This window comes from Podarcis pityusensis (assembly GCF_964106645.2).
Source record: "Podarcis pityusensis genome assembly, chromosome: 10".
Lineage (NCBI taxonomy): Eukaryota > Metazoa > Chordata > Lepidosauria > Squamata > Lacertidae > Podarcis > Podarcis pityusensis.
Window position 1 is genome coordinate 37329813 of NC_138035.1, and position 19006 is coordinate 37348818.

At 40.3% G+C, this 19006-nt stretch overlaps 1 protein-coding gene across 1 annotated transcript in view; it reads right to left on the minus strand.

Moving 5' to 3' along the window:
* PLXNC1 (plexin C1) overlaps positions 1–19006 on the minus strand; it is a 60515-nt gene that overhangs the window by 21719 nt on the left and 19790 nt on the right. The window contains exons 6-14 of the mRNA XM_081022562.1: positions 17483–17630; positions 15014–15089; positions 12740–12827; positions 12564–12626; positions 7001–7137; positions 6299–6478; positions 3880–3967; positions 834–1034; positions 517–708 (exon numbers count right to left, since the gene is read on the minus strand). Coding sequence (XP_080878688.1) covers positions 517–708; positions 834–1034; positions 3880–3967; positions 6299–6478; positions 7001–7137; positions 12564–12626; positions 12740–12827; positions 15014–15089; positions 17483–17630 — 1173 coding nt within the window. The remainder of the gene's footprint in view (positions 1–516; positions 709–833; positions 1035–3879; positions 3968–6298; positions 6479–7000; positions 7138–12563; positions 12627–12739; positions 12828–15013; positions 15090–17482; positions 17631–19006) is intronic.

The following is a 19006-nucleotide window of genomic DNA, read 5'->3' on the forward strand; positions in this document are numbered from 1 at the left end:
AAACTAAAGTTGCACTTGGCTTTACTGAAGTCTAATCTTTGTCAGTTGTTTTCCGAAGAATGTTTGGAGTTTACCGCTTTTTGTGGCAACTGGCTGTCCTTTATTCTGATGGTATCTTTACATGAAGAGTCACCCAGGTGTTCAATAATTTCAGACGGTGGATGTAGGGTGCTCACATTTGCTTTGCGAGACATCCTCTGGAGGATGTTCTGTCTGAATGACCCATGGGTCAGTCAGATCTGACTCATAGCTTTGTGCTGATACTCTCTTAATTAAGCAAGAAATGAAGTTAAGGTATTGTCCTTATCGTTGCTAACTGCTATTTGGTAACTGTAAATGTCATACTGAGAATAATATTAATTAAAGAATTGAAAATTTTGGTTAAGACTATAAAGTACTTACGTTTCTTTGTTTATTTAATCCCATGGCAGTATTTTCTTCTTTGTTTTATGTTAGATTAAATAGTATATTCACATGTAATAAGAAAAAATATAGAGTCCATAAGCTTTTACTCACGTAAACCTTCACACTGGATGTATCGATATTGTCATCGGACGTCTGCTGGGCTCTGCAGTAGATAGTGCTGCGACTTTCAGTTTGCGAAATATTTTGAACAGTGAAAGTTACGTTTAGCAATTTCTCAGCAGCCATGCAGGACATAAAAACGTCAATCTCACGTTTAGAAATATTTAACCCATCCTTTTTTTTCTGGAAAGAGATGAGAAAATACTATGAAGTGTGAAATATGCACCAAATTCAAAGAATTTAGCATATGAATGTTTAAAATAGAAGATTTGTGTTTTCTCTTTATAAAACCCAAACCAGCATCTTACATGTATTTTTAACTCCAAGACAGGATGCATATCAGTTGTCAGTTCATAGTGAATAAATTCAGGGTCAGGTTCATATCGAAATTCAATGCAAGATATATTTTTCGTTTCAACTTTTAGAACAACTTTTACATTACTTTTCTCAGTATTAACAGCTGGTGTTGTAAAATTACACTCAGATCTGTCACTGCGGCATGTAAATTTCTAGAAAAAGAAAAAGGGGAAAGGGGGAAAAATGAGAAAACTATAAAGCACTGCCAAATTGTATACAGTGGTAACTCGGGTTACAGACTCTTCAGGTTACAGACTCCGCTAACCCAGAAATAGTACCTCGGGTTAAGAACTTTGCTTCAGGATGAGAACAGAAATCGTACGGCAGCAGCGGGAAGCCCCATTAGCTAAAGTGGTACCTCAGGTTAAGAACAGTTTCAGTTAAGAACAGACCTTCAGAACGAATTAAGTTCTTAACTCGAGGTACCACTGTATAGTACAAATTGTTAAATTGTAGCCAAATTGTTGGCTGCAATTCTATGCACAGTTATGATGCTTCCATCACAGAATTCCATGGAATTTAACTTAATATTTTCATATACAGTGGTACCTTGGTTTGCATACGTTTTGGATTACAAACCCATCAAACCCAGAAGTGCATGTCTCGGTTTGCAACCTTTTTTTGGATTACAACCCATTTATCTTGGATTACGAACAAATTTTTCTTGGAGGCCCCTATTGGTGAAACTGCGCCTTGGGTTACAACCTGTTTTGGTTTACAAACGGACCTCCGGAATGGATTATGGTTGTAAACCAAGGTACCACTGCACACAATATTCCTTAAGTAGGGTTGCCATATTTTGTTGCGCTTTTTTTTTTGGAAACCTCCCCCCAAAATAGTGATTTTAAGCTTTTGGAGCTGTTTACGCTGATTCCCCCCCCCCCCCATTCCATTGCCATACAGCCGGGTTTTCCCCTAACGTTTTGCCAATTCGGCAAAACTCCCTCCTGACACCATTTTTACACCCAGAAACCAGGAAATGTCTAGAATTTTTCTGACATATGGCAAGCCTATGTTAAGACACTTTGTGCTGGACTCAAGGGGTCACTTGTGTGAATGGAAGGGCTCTTTCCATTCACAGAAGCAACTGAGATCCAATGGAGCCTCTCCAACAGAATGTAGGTCAGCTGTTTCCACCGACCCCCCCCCCCGTCCTTCCCCATTTCTCATGCTGTTCTGGACAGTCACCCAACACTCTGGAGATGGTTTTCAGAACTGGGGCAGGGAGGAGGAACTGGCTTCCTCCAGCATGACTGGAACTCCACTAAGCGGAAGTCTGAATTCAAACCTTAGGGTGGAGTACAGTCCTTAAAATGCTTACTCCTACAATAAGCTCATCTATTTCTGCAGAGTAAGCAGTCTAAAAGCTTCAGCTTACTTGCATTTAAAGCTATAAATACCAATCACATCACAATCCACTAGACAATTGGACTAAGGCCCATAAACTTTGGTGATAATACACTCATGTAAAAATCTGGTATTTAGCATAAAATCCCAACAATTATATGTGTGTCTGTTTTTTTAGCTTTTACACATGTGCAGGCACGGGTCCCCAAACAAACTTTCTCTCACAGGTTAAGTTCAGAATAAAGCATTCTAGCTAACCAACTGTATGACAATTCTAATTTTTTTTATTTGAACAACTAAATTCCTTTCTGCAGAACTTGGATATTTGATACAGATTGTGTACAGCCTTGCATTTTCTTTTACTCCCTGAAAAGGAATCCTATGCTTGATAAATGGGGCAAGCCTGTAATGTTACGCAGGGGTAGACAGATTTCCCCTGTTCAGTCTCTAATGATATTAATATTGCAATACAGTGGTACCTCAGGTTACAGACGCTTCAGGTTACAGACGCTTCAGGTTAGACTCCATTAACCCAGAAATAGTACCTCGGGTTAAGAACTTTGCTTCAGGATGAGAACAGAAATTGCGCGCTGGCGGCAGCAGGAGGCCCCATTAGCTAAAGTGGTACCTCAGGTTAAGAACAGTTTCAGGTTAAGAACGGACCTCCAGAACGAATTAAGTACCTAACCAGAGGTACCACTGTAATTGGCTATGGACAGGAATGGTCATGTACTATCTGGAATAATTTCTGTAATTTCAGAATCAGAACATGGATTGTTTGCTCTTTTTCCACAGCTTTGTTTCTTCCCATCCACTATGCCTCATGCACCAAAAATCATGTACATTAAAACAATGCACTATGGGGGCGTGATTTGAGCATGCTAGTATTCCCTGGAAGCTCCAGTTGAACCTAATCTTTCCACTGACTTGCTAATGTTCATTACACTCCCCATTTAGCTGAACACTAGCAAGCATGAGAGGGCTTTATAATGGGAGCTAGATATATACACTAGCAAGCCAGTCATTTGAAAGTTGAGATAAAACTGAAGCTGTGAAGGAATTCAGGTGAAATTGTGGCGCAGCTGCTCCCCTGGAGCCTTCTCTATAGCATTCTTGGCAGCAGGATTTTTTTATTCACTCAGCCTTTTTAACTGCGTTATAAATCCATGCCGTTTTACGCGTGCTCTCCCCTGTAACGATTTTTTATTTGCTGCCTTTTATTGTTTTTTTGTTGTTGCTGCAGTTAATCATTATAACATTGTACTTTCATCATTGTACTTTGTTTGTTTGTAAGCAGCCGAGGAAATATTTATTGATCAGCAAAGCTATATAAGTTCAAATGATAATAGCAGCAAAAAAAAAAAAAAAAAAGGTAATCAAATTGGCAAAAACCCAAAGACTCTCCAAAATAAGAGAGCCTTTATCCTTCATTGGAAGCCCCAAAGGGAGGGGGGTGGGAAAGGGAAAGGGAAGCAAGTTCCAGCAATATTATCTACTGAAAAAGAATACGAATAATACAGGACCAAAACATCATGACACTTTTCAAGAAGGCACTCATTTACCTTTTATGGCAGTTTGCAGAATTGTGGCACTTATAATTAATATAGCCAACATTTTGGGGGGGAGGGGAGGGGAGTTCACAACACTTACTGCCAAGTTTTGTCCCCCTCCATCTAAAACAGAAACCATTTCTGTGACATTTAGATGTCTCCCACGTATAGTCATGTTGCGACCTCCACTGCAAAAAAAAGGGAAAGGAAATAAGCTTGGAACTTGGGTCTACTTCAAATTTAAAAAAAAAACAAGTTTGCAGCTCAGAAAACTTTCTACCTCACAGTAAATCAAAAACTACAAATAAAAATAATCATCAAGTTTGCAGCTCAGAAGACATTTTGTTGTTGTTGTTTAGCCGTGTCCAACTCTTCATGACCCCATGGACCAGAAAACGCCAGGCACTCCTGCCTACCACTGCCTCCTGCAGTTAGGTAAAGGTAAAGGGACCCCTGACCATTAGGTCCAGTCGTGACCGACTCTGGGGTTGCGGCGCTCATCTCGCTTTATTGACCGAGGGAGCCGGCGTACAGCTTCTGGGTCATGTGGCCAGCATGACTAAACTGCTTCTGGCGAACCAGAGCAGTGCATGGAAATGCCGTTTACCTTCCCACTGGAGCGGTACCTATTTATCTACTTGCACTTTGACGTGCTTTCGAACTGCTAGGTTGACAGGAGCTGGGACCGAACAACGGGAGCTCACCCCGTCGCGGGGATTCGAACCGCCAACCTTCTGATCGGCAAGTCCTAGGTTCTGTGGTTTAACCCACAGCGCCACCCACGTCCCAAAGCTCCTTCTCTTACCCCACAGTAAATAAAAAACTACTATTCTCAGTGTATGACTGCAAAGCAAATTTATTCACAAACACAAATGTCAATCTCAAGCCTGGCTTAAGGAATGAGTATTTGTGTGTCATGCGTATGACAGTATGATCCTACAATACACTGCCTTCTCTTGACAAAATTCCTATCCATACTGATTGTGATTGTTCACCTCTTTTCGGAGTCTGCCTAGCATGACATGTAAGCAATGTAATCTCCAGTAGGATCTCTTCACATATTTCAGTAGGATTTAAAGCTAACAACTATAGACCACTGGTTTTCATTGTTCTACTTAGGTTTCCAATACACACACTGCATATATAAGAATGTTTAGCTCTTACAATTCTACTACAAGGTTTGAATGGACTCTTAGCATAACGACTACCATCTGTCTTCCCTTTCCCTAGTGGACTTCTTCAGCAGTGGTTCTGAAATGGTATGGGAGTCACTCATGGGAGTGGTGATGGCTGGGATGAATGAATGACTGACTGAATCTTTATTTGCATCAGCCACCAGCCATAGCAATAAAACAAAATGCAGTATACAGAGGATAAAGGTAAACAGTTAATTACATAAAATGCATTTTGGGGGTTTGGATCAATAGTCAAATAACGGATCTTATTCTAATTGCCTTATAACTTTTGCTGTTACCGGTTCATCTTGATCTGCCAAGAGAATGGACACTGTAACAGTGGCTGGGCGACCCAGAATGGACAATAATAGAGGGGTGATGGCTGGAAGCTGCGGTCCTTGAGGTATTGCAGTCCTGAGCCATTTAAGGGTTTATAGCACCAGCACTTTGAATTGGGCCCAGAAACTAATTGGTAGCCAGTGCAGTCGGACCAGGATTGATGTAATGTGCTCAAACTGTCTTGCCTCAGTGACTAACCTATTTAGTGAGCTGAATTCTGTACTAGCTGAATTTTCCAAACTATAGAGGCAGTCCTACCTATAATGCATTGCAGTAATCTAACCTAGAGGTTAACAGAGCAGTTAGGCTGTTCCTGTCGAGATAAGGGTACAGCTGGACTCTTTAACTTGGCCTTTGACTGGCTGACATCTAATGCCCTTCTAAAATGTGTTGTGGAAGGGGGGGATTAATGAGTTGTCTTTGTTTTCATTTTATGTTTTTATATTATGTATGTCGTGTTTTTTTCAATTGTAATTTTATGTTGTGAACCACCCTGAGACCTATGAGTACTGGGGGGTATACAGTGGTGCCTCGCAAGACGAAATTAATCCGTTCCGCGAGTCTCTTCGTCTTGCGGTTTTTTCGTCTTGCGAAGCATGGCTATTAGCGGCTTAGCGGCTATTAACGGCTTAGCGGCTTTAAGAAAAAGGAAACAAACTCGCAAGAACTCGCAAGACGTTTCGTCTTGCGAAGCAAGCCCATAGGGAAATTCGTCTTGCGGAACGACTCAAAAAACGGAAAACTCTTTCGTCTAGCGAGTTTTTCGTCTTGCGAGGCATTCGTCTTGCGGGGCACCACTGTACAAATGTAAATGAATGAATGAATGCTGAGCTGATGGGTGTATTGGTATGGCACCATGAACAGCTGATCTCAATGCCCAGCCACACCCTATAAAACTGAAGGATCTACAAGTGACAATAAGGTCTGTTATGATACTACGTTAACTATTTCACAGTCATATTCAATGTACTACTTTTTATAAGAAGTAAAATAATTTAAGATTACCTCTTCCAGGTGACATTTGGAAATATTCCAGTACATGCAGGGAGAGAGACGTAAGACAGTGTCACAGGGAGTGAACACGGAAAGCCAATTTTCTTTATACATATGCTCTTGGCTTCTTTGCGACTTGGTGGCAAACAGAATTTCATGTGTGTGCGATTTAACACTTTAGTGACAAATATTCTGAAAAGAAGAACAACATCTCTCAAATTCTCCCCAAACCCAAATGCTGTTTAATTTTAAAGCAGTTTGCAAGCCAACTCTCACTGGAACTCAATATTAACAACATATGGAGCCCAAGGATTCAATCAAAATTCATATTGTAATGTGATTTAGAAGAGGAAGAAAGCATCCTAAGAACTAACATTGCTTTTAATTCCATTCACAGATGTAGAAAATTAAAAAATAAGAATAAGAGTAATCTAGTGAGGGGAAACAGAGATTAGACTATCTACCAAGGAATAGGAGGACAACCTAAAACAACTGGGATTATTACAGTGATTACTAAAGTTTCACTTTTGGAACTAATGCGACAAAAGAGCACATTAGTGCAGTGTGAATAAGCAAGTCTAAATCACACAGTTAAAAGACTCCATCTTGATTATATAGTTTAATCACAAGTCCAAACATTTCCAGGATAAATGTCTATGTGGTACAGGTGCATGTTAATTCAATGATAAAATAATTGATTGTATTTTTACTCACTCCTCTGATTTGCAGCTACTGGTTCCAGTCATTTCCATCAAAACATCTGCATTTGAAAAGTTTTCTCCTCTGACTAGTACTTCACTGCTGCCTAATGTTGATATCCACATTGGTTCAATGGACGTAATGTGCATGGGCTGTTGGAAACAGAGTAAAACAAGATTTCAATATTCAGTCATGCACTTATAAACATGTTTAACTTGTACCTTTCTTGTTAATGGGTAGATATTAAGTGTTGTTCCATGCTCCGTAATTTCCACTGGTTTTCATATTCTTCAGGATGGAATATAAAAACCAAAGATAGAAGGGTATAACCAAATCCACAAGCGCCTATGGCCTGGTGGAGACATAAGTCTACAGTATATTGGCCCAGATGAGAGATAGGAAGGAATGGATGGGATGAAATGAATGGGTACAAGCACTGGCGGAGGAAGAGGAGTGCCGGGGGAGCACGCAGCCCCTGGCAGCGAGATCCCGGTGGAGTGCCAACGCAGCTACCCCCCTGCCCGCGCTGGGCGCCACACCCCTGCAGGCAACATGCCCCGCCCCCCGGTGCCAGAGCATGAAACTCCACCACTGGGTACAAAAAGACTGTTGGGTGATTGCACATATGGGGACTACATGTTTATATCAGTTTTGGGCAGTGTGAATGTGTAGGTTAATGATTTTTCGGTGACTGTATTATGTGATTTTTATAATATTATTTGAGATCTTTTAATGATATGTCATTATGCTACATTTGGATGTTTTTGTATATGATTTGCTTTTGTGGTTCTTATTTATGTTTACATTTAATTATGCTAATTAAAATGTGGAATTGTTTTTATGGTATTGGTAGTATTGTTTTGAATATGGAATTTGTATTTTTGTATTTTTTTATATTGATTGCTTATGGTTGGAATTTGTAAACTGCTTAAGATTTTTTTGTGTGTGTGAATATAAACTGGTGTATAAGCTAGCTAAAATAAATTATTGCCCCTACAAACTGTGGTCAAAGAGCTAGCCTTGGTAACCCATGAATTTCCCCTCTCAACCCTTGTCAGCCTTGGCAGTATTGTTCTCGGTCCAGCACCGAGGGCCTTCTGGCGGTTCCCTCGCTGTGAGAAGCCAAGTTACAGGGAACCAGGCAGAGGGCCTTATCGGTAGTGGCGCCTGCCCTGTGGAACGCCCTCCCACTAGATGTCAAAGAGAAAAAAAACTACCAAACTTTTAGAAGACATCTAAAGGCAGCCCTGTTTAGGGAAGCTTTTAATGTTTATTGGGTTATTGTATTTTAGGGTTTTGTTGGAAGCCACCCAGAGTGGCTGGGGGGACCCAGCCAGATGGGCGGGGTATAAATAATAAATTAATTTATTATTAATTATTATTATTATTATGTTTAGTGTCACATATGTACCATAGTTAATGCCAACCACAGTTCCCATGAATCTGAATAACCCAGATAGTAACAATGTAGGTGTAATGATAAAACACACCTAAGGCAAGCAAAAATGGGCAGGATAACTTATTCCAGAGAGAAGAGGAGGACCGTGTATGACTGACATGCTTTGGGTTGTATATAGCTAGCACTAGTTATGTGTTGGTGCTAAAAATCCAAAGAACAACAATAATTTGGAAATGTTTATTAAAACACATTCACATCTATATCTATCTGTGAACATATATTCCACAGAGTTTCAAAAGTACTGCCATTCACCCAGGGCGTATGCACACATACACTAAAAACAACAACAACAACAACCCCAAGAAATTAAATGGAGGCTCTGATTCCTCCATTAAACAGAGTGGGAAATCCTAAAAGACAGATTTCCATGAGAACACAAAAACACTCATACCCACAAAATAGCATTGCAATAAAATCACAATGAGAATAATATAGGCACTGCACAAATCATAGCACAAATTTAATGGTATACTTGGATACAATGTAACAATCTTTCATAGCAATATCTATAATTAATGTTTCTAAGTTGCATGAGCCCTCTTTTGAACGACACAAAAAGTTTATAAATTATTAGTTTGGTTCTTTGTTTCTTCCTTCATGAGTCTTTTAATCCAAATATTTCATCTATATTTCAAAAGGACTCAGCAACAGTAGCTAACCTTGATGTTAGCTGCTAAATTACATTTGCTGCTGAAAAGCTAAAGCTACCAACAGGAAGTCCAATCTGATATGTGTCTATTGATATGCATCTCTCACAAACGTTAACACTGCCTGAATATGTTCGGTTTTCATAAGAATTAGCAAAACAGCAAACTAAATATTACAATATTCTTTTGTAAGCTCCTCTAGGTAGGGGACTATATTCGTATATGAACACAGATGGCTTTGGACTTCTGTTTCCTGAACTGCAAGTCCCACCTAATTCCACAAAACAATTTAGCTTTGAAACTGAGAAGAATTTAAAATGCACAGTGCTCTAAACAGCAGAGGGGAGAAAAGTGCTATCTGAAGTTTTAAAAAGTAAACAATTTTACTGGGAATGCACAGGCCTATGGGAAAACTTCAGGATGTTCTTTGGATACTAATAATGTGATAACGTTAAGCAAAAAAAATTATATTTATGGATTAAGATTAGATACATTTTCATTGACCTCACTGTTATTTTGGTATAAAAAGAGAACTAAAGATACTGAATCATGCTTAAAATGAAGTGGTATGGTAGTAAATGGCTGCTCAGCCCTTTCCCAGGTAGGTGGCAGTTGCGGCCCCTCGCTCTCTGCCACCATCCCCAGCAACCAGATCACAGGTGCTTGCCAGCCATTTGTGAATTCCCCTGGCCAGCAGGAGCACAGCGTGGGACTTCCCTCTGGAAAGCTAGCTTCAAATGGGCCACTCAGAGGCCCCCACCTGATGGTCAATGCCTTGCTGGCTGGCTGCTGCCATGCCTGGTCACGCAGCAACACTTAGAAAAACCGGCTGCATTTGCCACCGTATTAACTAGAAACCTGAAGTACTATGGGAGTACCAAGTGGGATGAGGCAAGCAGTTGATAAGTCTTCTGCCAGCAAACTAGGGAGGGAAACCATTTTCAGTGAGTCTCCCATACCCAACAGCCCCCCTTCCTTGTTCCTGTGGTGGAAATTTTACCATCCAGCTCAGAGATTAGTTCGATTAAACCCACCAGTTCCCCCCATTTCTTAAAAGAAGCAGTTCAGTTTTAATTCACTCCACCCAACACAACATTTGCTTCTACAGTTTCAGCACCATCTAATGCATAATGGCTTATCAGTTTAGCGCAGGAAAGAAATCTGATTTGGTGGTGGGTAGAAGAGAACAAGGAAATAGACACTTTCAATAATAACATGTTTAAGTCAGATTGAAACTGTGGTGATTGCCTAAAAATACACAAACCAAGAATTGCAAAACTTAATTTATACTTTTCAGTACTAATAATATAGTCAACTCACTAGCATATTGCAATGTAGTTCTTCCCTCAAACAACAGTGTGCTCTTTGGGCAACACCTGTGCTATCCAATAAAGTTTAACGGAAAACACAGTTACAGTTACACAGAAAATCAAAACTACATTTTGACTGGTTTTTGTTCCTAAGTATATATCATCCCAAATCACTGAAGAGGAAAACACATACAGCAGATAATTGCAGCAGTATGTATGTACTGTATTCAGCTCTGTATTGTTGTTTTTTAAGCTTGATCAAGCCATTTGCTAGCTAGATTTGGAGAAAAGTGATCCAACAGGATTAGAATTCAACCCAGAGGGTAACTCTGTGAAATGAAATCCTTCCACTAATTATATTAAATGACAACTACTGATTTCTTATAGTGTCATGGTATCTGACCCAAACACAGCATTTACAGATAGGTAGCCGTGTTGGTCTGCCATAGTCAAAATAAAAAAAAATTAAAAAAAATCCTTCCAGTAGCACCATTAAGACCAACTAAGTTAGTTCTTGGTATGAGCTTTCGTGTGCAAGCACACTTCTTCAGATACACTGAAACAGAAGTTGCCAGATCCTTCTATATAGTGAGAAGGTGGGGAGGGGTATTACTCAGAAGGGTGGTGGGAATGGGAGATTGGCAGATAGCTGAGATGAGCCTGCTGACGACTCTTAACGACTGTAATAGGTCTTGCAGGAAAAGGCAAGGGGTGAGAAGGTGAGAAATGGCTTAGTCATGTATAATGGGATAAGAATCCAATGTCTTTGTTCAAACCAGGTCTCTCCATGGTTTTAAGTTTGGTAATAAGTTGCAATTCAGCAGCTTCTCTTTCCAGTCTATTTCTGAAATTCCTTTGTAGTAAAACAGCTACTTTGAGATCTTGTATAGAATGTCCTGGGAGATTGAAGTGTTCTCCTACTGGTTTCTCTGTTTTGTGATTCTTGATGTCAGATTTATGTCCATTTATTCTTTGGCGTAAGGTTTGGCCTGTTTGTCCAATATAGAGAGCTGAAGGACACTGTTGGCATTTGATGCCATACACAATGTTAGATGATGAGCAATTGAATAGTCCCGAGATGGTATGTGTGATGTTGTTGGGGCCAGTAATGGTGTTGTCCGGGTGTATGTGGCAGCAAAGTTGGCATCTGGGTTTATTGCAGGCTCTGGTGCCAGTGTCCGTGTTAAGTCTGGTTGTAGTATTATTGTGGGTTAGGAGTTGTTTAAGATTGGGTGGCTGTCTGTAGGCAATGAAAGGTCTTCCTCCCAGAGCTTGAAACCATGGAGAGACCTGGTTTGAACAAAGACATTGGATTCTTATCCCATTATACATGACTAAGCCATTTCTCACCTTCTCACCCCTTGCCTTTTCCTGCAAGACCTATTACAGTCGTTAAGAGTCGTCAGCAGGCTCATCTCAGCTATCTGCCAATCTCCCATTCCCACCACCCTTCTGAGTAATACCCCTCCCCACCTTCTCACTATATAGAAGGATCTGGCAACTTCTGTTTCAGTGTATCTGAAGAAGTGTGCTTGCACACGAAAGCTCATACCAAGAACTAACTTAGTTGGTCTTAATGGTGCTACTAGAAGGATTTTTTTTAAACACAGCATTGTTATTCATTATAGCACAAATTCCCATGAGTACAAAGGGTAAAAGCAGAAAAGGTGAAACACACACACACACACACACACACACATCTCAACTATCTATATTTCAGCAGTGGAAAGCGAAGGCAACACAAAAATCCCATGGTATTTTACTAGCATTGTTGCTACTGCTACTAGTCTTATGAGTTATGCAAAGCATTTCATAGCATAAGCAAGAGAGACTAGAGAAGCCAGTGGAATTCTCCTGAGCCTGGACTTGGGAAAGGTCTACAGAAGCTCATAAAGGTCTTGTACTGAAGGCGGAATTAGTATGTCCAATTGCCAACCATCACCCTGCAATGCTTCCCCTTATTTTCCACCATGTCCTTTTAGTCTTCTGCCTCCTTCACACTTGGTAGTAGTGCAAGAGATATTGCCATCAGTGAAAACAGCATATGATTGACAGTGAGCTGGATACATTATAGGAAAAGGCAGAGATGGTGTTAACACATGGGTGAACCCCCCTCCCAATCAATTGTGCTATAACTTATCAGTTTCAGAATATCTGCTGACCTCTGGTCTCTGTGAAATATCTTTCCCATCCGAAGCACTGGTAGTAATTGAATCACAGTCAACCTGAAAAAATTGAAAGTACTTCCTTAGAATATATTTTTTAAAAAAAACACTATTCGTCAAATAAAAAGCTTTCCATATAGCGATTTAAATTCAATACAAGCCAGAAAAATTACCTTCTGTGTACAAGTCATGGTAGAGGAGACACATTTGTTCTCTCTAGTAGACCAGGTGCAACCAGCACAAGACAAACATTCTGAACATCTAGAATGAATAAAATAACATCTAGAATATAAAATAATAGTTTACACAACTGCAGGGATTGGTGAGATCTAGCAGAGAAGGTGTGTCAGTATATAATTCTAGGTCTTACCCAGGGGGCTTACATGTCATAAATATTTATTTAGCTCTCTACTCAAGCTAAGGCTTTTCATATAGTGGCCTCAGTAACTCAGAACACTGGTCCTCTACAATTCAGATATTACACTGCCTGCTGAAAACTTGGAAATTTAATTGTAACATGTAAAGTCAATTTGGATCAGCAGGAGAACTTCAAGGACACCTTTGTCATATTAGGCATGGGAAAGCAATGCTCCATAATGATACCCCTGCTGGATTAGATTAAAAGACCATTGCATTCTGCCTCCCAAAGTGACCAACCAAATGCCCCTGGGAAGCCCAAAACCATTGCATGGAGGCAACAGTCCTCCTTTGCTGTTGATATTGAGTGACTGAATTCAGTGCCATGCTGCCAATGAACATGGCAAGTGAAGTGGTTCATTTCTATAGCATTGCTTCAACTGCTGGCAGTAGTTGGCTCATACCATCTGAAGTAAAGGTCATATGTTATGCTAAGGTGGTAGCGCAAAAAAAAAAAAAAATCACACTGTCCACTCCTCCTTGCTATTTAAACTTCCATCATCCTTATGATCTCACTTAAAACTGTAAATCCGTTGAAAGGGTTTTGCCTTGGGGCTAGAGGTTGTTGTGGAGCTGTTCCAAATACCCTTTGGTTAACACAAAAGGAGTCATGAGTGGCAAGCCTTATTGCACCAATTAATTAGAAACGTAAGCCTTCATGTTGGACCTGCCTTGCCCCCCCTACTCACCAACTTCTCAATTCTGGAAAATACGCTTCTGTGTGAAGCACACAGTAGCTTAGAGTTAATGCACAACAGAATCCACAATGGCTCTTTTTCATCACTATCTGGAGGTTGGCTATGAGTGCTATGAGTTCAGGGAAACAGAGCCGAGATCTAAAGTGATGCTTCAGCAAAAGAATGTATCATGGGCCAAGTACGGTTATAAATCTATGTGCTAATAATAGCTCCAAGCGAAACAACAAGCCTACCCATAAGGCTTATTCATTGCTAAGGTTGCTTCCAGACTGACAAGTGTTATATAGAGATTGCACTTCCTCTACCCTACATGCAGAATGGCAAGACTCTTCAGGTAGTCTCACACTTTACAAAAAATGTACATCCTGTTATACATCATCCATACTTTTGTGTGTCATATACAGCTATGTAGGTGGGTAGGTGGCATACCCTTTTATCAGGATGTTTATTTTCAACACACACACACATACACACACACACACACACACACACACGTTTTCATGTTTACCAAAAAGAGCTTCCCCTTCCTTAACTGCTACTGTGCTAATAATTTTTAAGCTAACTGAAATGGCACCAACCAGAAAAACAGTGTGATCCTTTTTAATTTATTTAACATTTTGCACTACATAGTTTAATTACATAGTATAATTACACAAATATAGATTTAAAATATGGGTGAAGATGTTATTCTGACTTAAAGAAAAATAACATTACTAAAAATGGCACGGTCTATGTACTGAAAAGTAGAGACCTGGGAATAGGCTCAGCTGCCTGAATGATCACCACCGACATTGTTTGCACCTGTCTTCTCCAATCTGGTGCTGTGCAGATGTTCAGCTCCAGTTGCCACACTCAATATGGCCTGTGGTCATCACACAAGATGTAGACCAAAACATCTGGCAGGGAAGGTTGGTCCTACACTGATTGGCAATGGGTTTCCAGGGTTTCAAAAAGGATTTTTCCAAGCCCTACCTAGAGATATAAGGGACTGAAGCTGAGAGCTTCTGCATGCAAAGGGTGTACTCTATCACTGATCTACAACCATATTCCTTCAAAAAGACAGAAGAGTATTTCAACTTAGCGCTGCATCTACAGATATTGAACTATGTTCTGTTCCTTCCAAAAAAAAGTGATTATCCCCAAAAAAAGTTTCAAAAGAGGTGAAAGTACCATGGGGAGAATACAAGATAACACATTTATGATGACATGTGTAGATGTCTTGTAACAGTACAAAGAACGAAGAGTGACAATTCAAGAGGAAACATCTAATGTGAAAGCACCCTAAGTAAGCTGTTCCACAACCCACAAAAAAGATATGTAAACATCTCTTACGTTTTCTCTAATGAGCAGTCATATTTAAATATTTCTGATAAAGTCTGTGAACCAGAGATGAGTAATACTTGAGCAACTGGAAAGAAAAAGAAAACATTTTGATATATTGGGTACAAGCAGATATATAATTAGTTATTTAGATACAACTGATTTTAAAGTAGACACAAGAGAGTCCCCAGGAATTTTTCCAAGAACGGAAAAGAAAATACTCCAAATAAATAGACAAACATAACTAGCATCAGAGAACAGGTCAACAATTTCTGGCAGCGCTGGTGACTCTGCAATGGCAAGGCCTAGTTAGATTTGGTAACTGAGCAACCTGCATGTCAGGTCTACCCACCTGTTGTTTCTCAGTGAGTAAACATGGCATCCAGGGAACTTCCTTCCACTCACTGCTGAAAGTCTTAGTTCTTTACCTACAGTGGTGCCTCGCAAGACGAAATTAATCCGTTCCGCGAGTCTCTTCATCTTGCGGTTTTTTCGTCTTGCGAAGCACGGCTATTAGCGGCTTAGCGGCTACTAACGGCTTAGCGGCTTTAAGAAAAAGGAAACAAACTCGCAAGAACTCGCAAGACGTTTCGTCTTGCGAAGCAAGCCCATAGGGAAATTCGTCTTGCGGAACGACTCAAAAAACGCAAAACCCTTTCGTCTAGCGAGTTTTTCGTCTTGCGAGGCATTCGTCTTGCGGGGCACCACTGTAGCTGCCTTCACCTCCTCTAGCTTTTAACTGTACTCCTCCTACAATCAATTTCACAGTCCACTCACAACTTAAAAAACACAGCCTCCTCCCTCCTTTCAACAAAATGGGTGTAACAAGTCTGGGCTGCTTTGTAGGGCTGGCATTCCGCATACTATCTCAGCCATGGTCCTGCCCCCCTGCAATATAGCTATTAACATTGATTGACTTTGTCTGAACTGGCATTGGCAGAGTAATTTTTAAAATATTTGCAAACATTTACAAACTCATTTATTATATCCGTGATAGAAAAATCATGACCTCCTTCTTTGCTGTTATCTTTTGTTCTTGGGCTGGAACACTTGTCCCAAATCACAGCTACCTTAAAATCTTGTATAATCAAATTGTTTTCTATGGAGCAGCAATCACTTATTTACCAGGGAAGACCAACAGAAGAAGCTTAACAATAAATCAAGTTTTGATTATGGGTGTTTTACTCTTGCCTTCTCTTTGATTAATTGGTTAGGTCTCCTTTCTTAAATTTCATTGCCTACACTTGTGGAGGAAGAGGAGTGTGGGGGAGCACACTGCCCCCAGCAGCGCGATCCCAGTAGGGTGCCATTGCGGCTGCCCCCCACTCACACTGGGCACCACGCCCCTACAAGTGGTGCACCACACCCCCAGGACGCATGCCACGCCCCCGCCTGCTCCCCCCCCCCCGGGGCCGGAGCATAAAGCTCCGCCACTGATTGGTTAGTATTTCTTTTTTCTTCTTTGTAAAGTCTGTGATTATTATTTCATTTTATAATGTGTATAAAATAGAAAGAACAACTATAACACCAGATGAAAATTAAAACATGAAAAACAAAACTATAAAATAGGCATGTGGAATGAGTAGTTGCACATAAGTTCAATTAAAGGCTATCAACTTCATCAGATCATCAACTATAGTTCCAGATTTGCCATGCTAGTGACAAAGGACATCTTGAAAATATTTTTTTCTGCTGAATATGTCATAAAGGAATACCAAATCATATAAAAAATGTCTGAAGGAGCAGGTAAGTTTTTCACAAACAAATGAGAATAGTGCCTGCACAGTCTAACTCATCCGTCAAATTCAAAAATGCCAGAAACTTACTACGTTTTTACTTTTAAAAAATGAAAGCCAGGAATATGTTGATTAAGGCTCATTGGGTGAAGAGGCTATCCCCTTTATCTTCCAGCCATGCATAGAGCCCACATAAATGAAGAGGTTATGCCACAGATAACTGTATTACTTAATTATTTATTCTGTTTATGCTGCACTTTTCAGTGGAGTTTCCAAAGAGCTGATAACATGGGTCACGTTTCTCTTGCATGACAATTAGTCTTCAGTCTTCTATAGCAACTTTTTCCTAATGTGGTTTAAATAGTTGAATACGTACACACAAATGCTCTAATCTTGTCAACACAAGATTTGGGATTCAGGGCTGTTTTCAGGAAGTGGCCTTCATCTTAGTGCCAGACAATTAAGACCATCTTCCCCAATCTTGCACATGCAAAAAAAGACTGACAAGTGTGACATGATAAAATAGTAGCCAGGCTTACACCAACCACAAACAACGGCCAACCTCTCTTCCTTTTTCCAGCATCCAACCACAGCAATCCATAACACACTTTCATAGCTTCCTCTTTCAGAACCAACGTGGCTTTATCCCCCCTCCGCCCAAGCACAGTAATTAAAAATCAGGCCACATATATTCCATACAACAAAACATGCCAGGTGTTGTAGGTAAATTATGAAGAAAACTTGCCTTTTCCGACTAGATCAGCCGCCTTAAGGCGACAAGAGCAGTTCATGACATCTTCCTTCACATTCTCACAAAGAATATTTTTGGTATTCACATCTATCACTTTGCAAGTGAATGGTCCTTCAGAATTTCCAACTGCAGTTACAGAAATCTAAAGGAATGAGAAAATTGATAAGATATCTTAACTTCTTAGATGATAGTCTGGAGGAACTTCCAAGAGAATCAGAGTTAAGCTCTCAGGGTAAATGTTGATAGGCTACTTAAAGATGAGATAAAAAGTGAATGGCAAGAAACAATTGAAAATATACCGCCAACTTTTAATTGGCTGAATAGCAGGAGCTGCTGCAATCTGCCCAACTCCATTCACCACACCCAATGATTCCTACTGGGAAGCCATGAGATTTATACAGAACGATTCTCCCACTTCCTTCTCTCCCTAGAATGATGATTTGTTACACATGCAGACCATGTTTTATGCAAACCAGAATTCATACCAACCAGTGTTTGTAAATCTGCTTCAAACCTTGGCTTCAATAGATGGTTAGGAAGATTCCTGGTTTGCATTAAGCATAAACTATATCAGTATGTCTAAATGATGACTAAGAACAGAAAGAGAAGAGAGAAATGGTTTCAGAGGCAGGAGGGAAAACAGCATCATGCTCAAGGCTGGCTCTCACTTTGTCACCCACAAGGATGCTGAAGAGCCAACGTTATAGGAGAATAATACTACCAACAGAAGCCAGAATTGCGTGTTTCTTTTTTTGTCCCACTGGGTGAACCTGGCTTCTCTCTACTTTCCCTACACACTGCAGCGATCAATGATTCAGGCAGACTGTCTACCCGGACATGTGAGAGAACTTCAAGAGATTAACAAAACTTGTTTTAAAGTATGTCCGTATTCTTTCCACATCAGTGCCACTCCTCAGAGGTAGAGCATGGTTACAGGAATCCATATCCAGCATGAGGGAACCATTAACCTCTTCACATTATAGCAACATGATCTAAAACCATTCCAAGCACAAAGCAGGGAGCATCAGAAGACATCACCATTGCTCTAACAAGGCGTCACCTGCACCTTCACAGCTTGGCCTTTCCTTTTGTGCAAGGCACCAAACAACTGGAGCCACCCAAGGAAGTTCGGTTAGGGGTCCCAATCCTGCTGGGTGCATGTAAACTGACACAGTGTGATCTGCAAGTATGGGAGGCTGGGATTCTGCCAGTATGCCAAATACATTGGATTCATTAAGTAAAATGAACTGCTTGTCTATAGAGATGGTTTGCAGAGAATGTCAAACATGGAAGCCTGGGCCAGATACACGCTTTTGTGTACATAAAAATAAATAGGGCTTTGTTTACCCAGGTTTGCCCACAAAGAACCCCATTGTTACACCAGGAGAAAGGTATAAGCAGCATAGGATTGGACTATTATGTTTCAGTCAGACCAGAGTACTGAGAGAGCTCAGCACTGCCAAGTTAAATTCTCTCACTTGTAAAAACGATGTATTAAGTAGTGCAGTTATACTATAA